The 7,269-nt window shown below is 48.7% G+C and overlaps 1 protein-coding gene across 2 annotated transcripts; it reads left to right on the top strand.

Moving 5' to 3' along the window:
* Nucleotides 1–602: 602 nt before the first annotated feature.
* Nucleotides 603–3,842, top strand: ZBTB3 (zinc finger and BTB domain containing 3). Of its 2 annotated transcripts, none has more exons than XM_014729631.3 (2): nt 603–1,080; nt 1,525–3,842. In XM_014729631.3, exon 2 carries the CDS (start codon nt 1,569–1,571, stop codon nt 2,991–2,993), a length of 1,425 nt encoding a protein of 474 aa, XP_014585117.2. In that variant the 5' UTR covers nt 603–1,080; nt 1,525–1,568; the 3' UTR covers nt 2,994–3,842. The 2 variants fall into 2 exon arrangements, with proteins under 2 accessions (XP_014585117.2, XP_014585118.2); XM_014729632.3 differs by lacking the exon at nt 603–1,080 and adding an exon at nt 1,323–1,416.
* Nucleotides 3,843–7,269: the final 3,427 nt, after the last annotated feature.

Raw genomic sequence — 7,269 nt, 5'->3', positions numbered from 1 at the left:
TTTTTTTCTTTTCCTCTTCCCTGTACCTACACTGTTTTGTGAAAGAGAGATAAACTGCACTTAAACTCACACACCTTGGAGAAGTTTCATCAGAGCACTTTGTTGAATTGTATCCCAGGGGTTTGAACGTCTCACGCTGATTAGTGAACAAACTCCTTCACTAACATTACCTAGACTCTTTTTTTTTTTTTTTTTTTTTTTTTTAAGATAGGCGCCTGAGCTAACATCTGTTGGCAATCTTCTTCTTCTCCCCAAAGCCCTCCAGTACATAGTTGTATATTCTAGTTGTAGGTCCTTCTGGTTGTGCTATGTGGGACACCGCCTCAGCATGGCCTGATGAGGGGTGCCATGTCCGCACCCAGGATCCGCACCAGCGAAACCCCAGGCCACCCAAGAGGGGTGCGGGAACTTACCCACTCCGCCACGGGGCGGGCCCCTAGACTCTTTATTTCAGTGCACAGACACTACACAGCATTGGGGCTGCAGCTAGTTTCTGACACCACCATTACTGAGCAGGACCCCGGAACCATCAGACTGGGGAGAGTGAAGCAGTAGGGAATCCTGGAATTTTTGAGGAAGGAAGGGACCTTAAAGAGAACCGCAGTTGAGAGAGTTGTGGCTATTGCTCACGGACAGTGCAGAGCCCGGTCTAGGACCTGAGCCTCCTGGGTACCACATCACTTCTTTGGTTTTCCTTTTCCCGGTTACCCTGCAGCCAAGGCGACGTGCTATCATTCGAGGCACACACTGTGAGCGCTGGCGGACCTCGCGCTCTGCTCCCTAGAGCCTGTCCCCGCCCTACAACCGGCCCCGGGTAGATGGAGAATCTCAGCCAATCCACAGGGCTCTGAGGCAAAGAAGGCGGGACGAGGAGGAAAAGTTTAGGACAGGAGTGCCAACCAATCCGACGCCTAGCTGCCTGAGCGACGGCCACGAGCACCCACTGGGGACGCCGCTCAGAGCGCGGGGGATGATTACTGGGCAGTGGACCAATCCGGGACGGGGGACGGCAAACTTGAACCAATTAAAACTGAGAAGGTGGGAAGGGGCGGAGCTCGCTTGGTGGCTGATCGGTGGTGGGTAAGGATCAGCTTTCTCTGCTAGTTCCCACCCTGGGGCTTCTTAGCCCCTGGAATGCGAGAGACAGAGGCTTAGGGAGTTCCCGGAATAGGGCGTAGAGGTATCGCTCGGGAAGGCCTGGGAGCGAAAGAGACTTCTAGTTGGAGGAGCTGCTAGGAGCTATCCGGTGGGCATCGAGGAAGCGGAGGCTGGCTAGGGGGCGGGACTTCCGGGGGCAGGGCTTCGCCGTATGGGCGGGGCCTACTGCTAAGGTTAGGGCGAGGGGCGGATCTAAAAGGAGACCGCTGGGTGTGACCTAGGAGAACGAAGGATAGTGATTTAACCTAGCGTCTTGAGGTCGGGATGGTGTTGCCAGAGGCTTTGGGGTGGCAAGTGATAACTCAGGGCTGACATTAAGGTTGCTGGGGAGGTTACCTGCCCTAACTCACTGTCCTCTCTTCTCAGGGAGCCATTGGTGGGGACCTTTCTAGGTCCCCTCGTGGGGTGCTATGGAGTTTCCAGAGCACAGCCAGCAGCTGTTGCAGAGCCTCCGCGAGCAGCGGTCCCAGGGTTTCCTTTGTGACTGTACTGTGATGGTGGGTAACACCCAGTTCTTGGCCCATCGGGCTGTGTTGGCCTCCTGCAGCCCATTCTTCCAGCTTTTCTACAAGGAGCGGGAACTAGACAAGAGGGATCTGGTGTGTATCCACAATGAGATTGTCACGGCCCCAGCTTTTGGCTTGCTTCTGGACTTTATGTACGCTGGCCAGCTGGTCCTGAGGGAGGATACCCCTGTGGAGGATGTGCTGGCAGCTGCCAGCTACTTGCATATGAACGACATCGTCAAGGTGTGCAAGCGGCGGCTGCAAGCCCGGGCCCTAGCAGAAGCGGACAGTACCAAGAAGGAGGAGGAAACCAACTCACAGCCCCCTAGTTTGGAGTTTTTCTCCACCATTTCCCGTGGGCCCCACCCTTCGCTGGCATCTCCTGAGACATCAGGCCCTTGGGGCAAAGGGGAATGGAAAGGCCCTGCTGCTCCCTCACCTACTGTCTGTCCTCCAGATGAGCCACCAGTCCCCGGTGGGGCAGACACTACACAGCCTGGTGTGGAGGTTGATTCACCTCATCTACGGGCGCCGCCTCCACCAGTGGCTGCTGTCTCTCTCGCTAGCCCCAGTAGCTCCACAGAGACTATACCTGCAAACTACTTTTCTTCTGGCCTCCCAACAATTTCAGTGGAACCACTGGCTCCCCTTGATGTGGGTTCTGAGGGTCTGAGGGTGGTGGAACCGAGGGGTACTGGAGGACCATTGCAAGCCTTCTATCCTGCAACTTCGGCTGCAGCCCCAGCGGAAGCTGAGCTGGTCCAGGTGAAAGTAGAAGCTATTGTGATTTCCGACGAGGAGACTGATGTGTCAGAGGAACAGCCTCAGGGTCCCGAAGGACCGTTCCCACCTGCAGGAGCAATGTATGGTGGACAGCCCCCCCAGCCAGAGGCTTTTGAGGAGCCAAGGGCAGCAGGACTGGAGGAGGTGGGGCCAAGTGACCACTTCCTGCCCTCAGATCCTCACCTGCCCTACCATTTGCTGCCAGGTCTAGGGCAGTATCATCGAGGACTGGTGACCTCACCTCTGCCTGCTCCCCCGGCCCTGCATGAGCCAGTTTACCTGCCTTCTGAGTATGAAGCAGCCCCAGGAAGCTTTGGCATTTCTATTGAAGACGTTCCCACTTGTAAGACATGTGGGAAGACATTCTCATGCTCTTACACGCTACGGCGACATGCCACAGTGCACACACGTGAGCGACCCTATGAGTGCCGCTACTGCCTGCGCAGCTACACGCAGTCAGGGGACCTGTACCGCCACATCCGCAAGGCTCACAATGAGGACCTGGCCAAACGCAGCAAACCGGATCCAGAGGCCAGCCCCTGCTAGGAGTGCAGCCCCTCCCTGGCCCCCCTACAGCAGTCAGACAGAACAGCAGTGATAGAGGGCCACCAAAAGATTTTCTGCTTTGCCCCAAAAACTAACATCTGGGGGAGCATGAGCTGATGCTAGGCCTGCTCTTCCCATCGATAGGGGGCAGCACAGAAGGCTGGAAGCATCTCGTTTCCCCTGCTGGGCAACAGAATGAAGATTCTGCCCCTGCTGAAGGTTCCTACCCTTTTCTTTATCCGGCCAGATAGCAGGACTTTATGGGGTAGAGCATCTCAGTCAGCATCTCTCCAAGGGCACTGGGAATTTTCCTGAGGTGTAGTTGCTTCTCATCCCTCATTCTGCACCATAAAGCCAGCAGTGAAAGTTCTCTCTTTGAACTGGTGTTGGCTGGTTTCTTCCGCAAACCTTCAGACCTCCTGATTCTTTCATACCCCTCCTCCAGATCTTTTAGGAATCTGACATCTGTGCTTGGGGTAGGGGTGGGTCAGGGTGCTTATGAGGGGAAAAGTGAGATAGGCAGAAGGCCATGTAGATTTTACTGAGGAAAAGTATACAAATTAGGGAATCTTACACAATTATGGCTTATTGTACTGGGCTGTATTGGGAACTTCATATAAATACTCATTTAATCCTTAAGAACCTTATGATGTATTAGCCCCCTCCCCTTTTTTCCCCACTGACAAGGAAACTTGAGACTCAAAAATCAACTTGTTAGACTCAAAAAGTTAACTCGTTCTAGGTCACAGAGCTAGTCAAGGGGCAAGCCAGAATTTGAACCATAGCTTGTGACTCCAAACACCGTGTGTGTTATGCTGGTTTAAAACATTGTTAAAGCTGGTTAACCAAGGACTAGAAGGTGTTTCCTTTTTCGTCCTCTGGGTGTTGGGCTTTGCTCTCTGACCCCTTTACCTCTGCTTTCCATGTAGAAAGACCTTTGGTTGACTATTTCAACAACAGATACCATCTTGACGATTTGAAATTTTTGCCTGCATGTCATAAATACGAATTGAGGTCTCTGAAGAGGAGGAATTGAAAGGCAGAAAATACTAAGCTCCTGGTGGTCGGTTTGTGGGGTGGGTTGAGGGCCAGTGGTGTGGAAATGATGGGTGCTTGGGAAAACTAGAGCAAGAAACTCAAGACGAGAGAATCTTATAGTTCATCTAGTCCAACTCCCTCCCTTAAAAAGTGTGACGACAGCCTAGAGAGGTCAAATTACTTCTCTACAGTCACACAGGCGGTTATTAACTAGAGGTAGCAGAGAAATGGGAGTTTGGGGTGTTGATGTGGGATGGGGGATAAAAGGAGTTCTAGGAATGTATGAGAGGGGTCTGGCCCAGTCTGGGGAAAAGGAGTAGTGCTGTAGAATGGACTAGAAAGCTCCCTACAAACCCTTCTCTTTTTGGCACATAGGAACTGAGTACAAAAAACTCAGGAAGGAAAATACAGAAAAAGGTGAAAATATGAGTTTCTGAATTTCTCTTCCTTTTGGATTTGTCTGTTATATTCAGCACTGTTAACTTGTACTAGCTGTTACTTTTACTGTTTTTGAGTTATACAAAGGAGACAGAGCTGAGCATCGAAAAATTGGCCAAAGAAAGCTTACCTGGGGCATTATGGGAAGCTAAGATTGATGCTTAACATTTTCATGGCTGAAAGAGTGACTTTTATGGCTTTCACTTTCCTTGTGTTGGAATAACCTTTTAGTTTATCTTTCATGTGGCTAATTTTATTTATGCAAATACATTACTGCCTTAACTCCTTGGTAAAACAAGGCAAGATATACCTACATCCAATAAGAGCTATTCTAGCTGAGTGGAGCACTTTTCCAAAGGCTTCCTAGAGTAAATATCAAATCAAAATGCCTAGGGGCCAGCCCCGTGGCCAAGTGGTTACGTCCACAGACTCTGCTTTGGTGGCCCAGGGTTTTGCCAGTTCGGATCCTGGGCATGGACATGACACCACTCATCAGGCCATGCTGAGGCGACGTCCCACATAGCACAACCAGAGGCACTCACAACTAGAATATACAACTATGTACTGGGGGGCTTTGGGGAGAAGAAAGAAAATGTCAAAAAAGAATTGGTTGCCTTTAAAAGGGTGAATTTTATGGTATGTGGATTATATATATAAACAAAAAAAAAGATAAAGGAAAAAAAGAAATCAGTTGCCTCAGAACATCAGTTCCTTAAAGCAAGGCATCATATCTGTGTCTAAATGTATATATAATGTATATAATTTCTTTAGACAGTCTGGAGAACATGATAACCATTGTTTGTCTGGGCCACATGCCATTACTAACTGAAGAGGATCTGTTACTTGGTGAGATTTTCCTGAAGAGTGGCAAACATTTGCTTTCAGTTCCCAGCAGGAGATGCATTCTTCAGTGGAGGTGGCAGTTAGGAATTTGCAAGATGTTTAAAGAAGCAGCCAGGGGCTGGCCCCGTGGCCGTGGCCGTGGCCGTGGCCAAGTGGTTAAGTTCTCACGCTCCGCTGCAGGCGGCCCAGTGTTTCGTTGGTTCGAATCCTGGGCGCGGACATGGCACTGCTCATCAGACCATGCTGAGGCAGTGTCCCACATGCCACAACTAGAAGGACCCACAACGAAGAATATACAACTATGTACCGGGGGGCTTTGGGGAGAAAAAGGAAAAAAATAAAATCTTTGGGGAAAAAAAAAAAAAAAGCAGCAGCAGCCAACACAACTAAGGCCACAGTTGCCTCACTTTATCTGCTGGACACCAGGAACAGTTTATGCCAGTCTGTACAAGTGTGATCAATAGAGAATTTTCTCTAGTTTCCGCTGCTCTTGGTGGTCCCATCCAGGGATTCAAGGAACCACAGGTCAGTTCATCTAACTTCTAGTCCAGCACTGAATCCTCCTTTTGCCAGTTGTTAAACCTCTGCTTGAAAGAGAACTTACTACCCCCAAAGGCAACCTGTTCTCTTGTTGGACGGCCCTAAGTGTTGGCTAACGCTTCCTTCGACTGAGCCAAAATCGGTCTCCCTATATGGGGGGCATGGGCCAAGAATTTCACCCTGAGAGCTTATTTGCTTTTGAGCTATAAGTTGACTTAGTTTTCAGACAACCACCCTTTGCTCTCAGCTTTTTTATTTTTATTTTTTTAGAAAGAGGGTAGATTTAGGGATTGGTGATTTAAAGATTTTATTTTTCCTTTTTATCACCAAAGGCGAAACCCTGGGCCACCGAAGTGGAGCACCAAACTTAACCACTTGGCCATCGGGTGGGCCCCTGCTCTCAGCTCTAGAGATGTATTTCTAGTTTAGGATTTCTTTTCTTAATTGGCTATTCTTCACTTGGCGTCTAATACCTCTTCAATTGCCAAACATTTGACGAAGCTTAGCTTCACGGAACTCACCATTTCAGCCCTTCACACTGGATTTCAATTTTAATTTTTCCAAAGCCAGTGTTTCCAAAGATGATTTACTTGGACATATACTAATACTATTTTATCATAAAATACATTTATTTTTATGGGTCTTTTTGGCAAATGGTAACGAAGTGCTCTAAAGTCCCCTCCCCAATTTTATCCCTAAGCAATTTCAGTATGCACTACTAAAAGAACTCTTGGGGGGAAAAAAAAAGACCAAATACTTTTATCATACTCAAGAAAACTGACAATAATTCCTTTTCAAATTTCCCTGCTTGTCTCATAAACTTTTAGTTGTTTTTCTCAAGTCAGAATCTAAAATAGAGTCACATTTATTTGGTTGATGTCTCCTAAGCCTCTGTTAATCTATAGGCTCCCCTCCCTTTTTCCTTTCAACTTATTTATTGAAGAAATTGGGTTACTCGTCTTATGGTTTCACAGTCGAGTTTGTTGGTTACATCTCCATGGTATCATTTAACATGTTCCTCTGTCCAAAGGTTCCTCTAAAAATATAAATTTAGGGGCTGGCCCCGTGGCCAAGTGGTTAGGTTCGCATGCTCCACTTTAGCGGCCCAGGGTTTCACCAGTTGGGATCCTGGGTGCGGACATGGCACCGCTCATAAGGCCATGCTGAGGTGGCATCTCCATGCCACAGCTGGAAGGACCCACAACTAAAGATATGCAACTATGTGCCAGGGGGCTTTGGGGAGAAAAAGGAAAAATAAAATCTTAAAAAATAATAATTTAAAAAATTATATATATATAAATTTAGGAGCCAGCCCGGTGGCCAAGTGGTTAAGTTTGTGCCCTGTGCTTCGGCGGCCCAGGGTTTCGCCGGTTAGAATTCTGGGTGTGGACATGGTACCGCTCATCATGCCATGCTG

This window comes from Equus caballus, chromosome 12, assembly GCF_041296265.1.
Source record: "Equus caballus isolate H_3958 breed thoroughbred chromosome 12, TB-T2T, whole genome shotgun sequence".
Taxonomy (NCBI): domain Eukaryota; kingdom Metazoa; phylum Chordata; class Mammalia; order Perissodactyla; family Equidae; genus Equus; species Equus caballus.
Note: the sequence above shows the minus strand (reverse complement) of the source record. Positions and strands in the feature narration are given on the sequence as shown.

Bases quoted from the DNA above. Each gene is read 5' to 3' on its own strand.
- ZBTB3 (XM_014729631.3), top strand. From the start codon at position 1,569: ATGGAGTTTCCAGAGCACAGCCAGCAGCTGTTGCAGAGCCTCCGCGAG.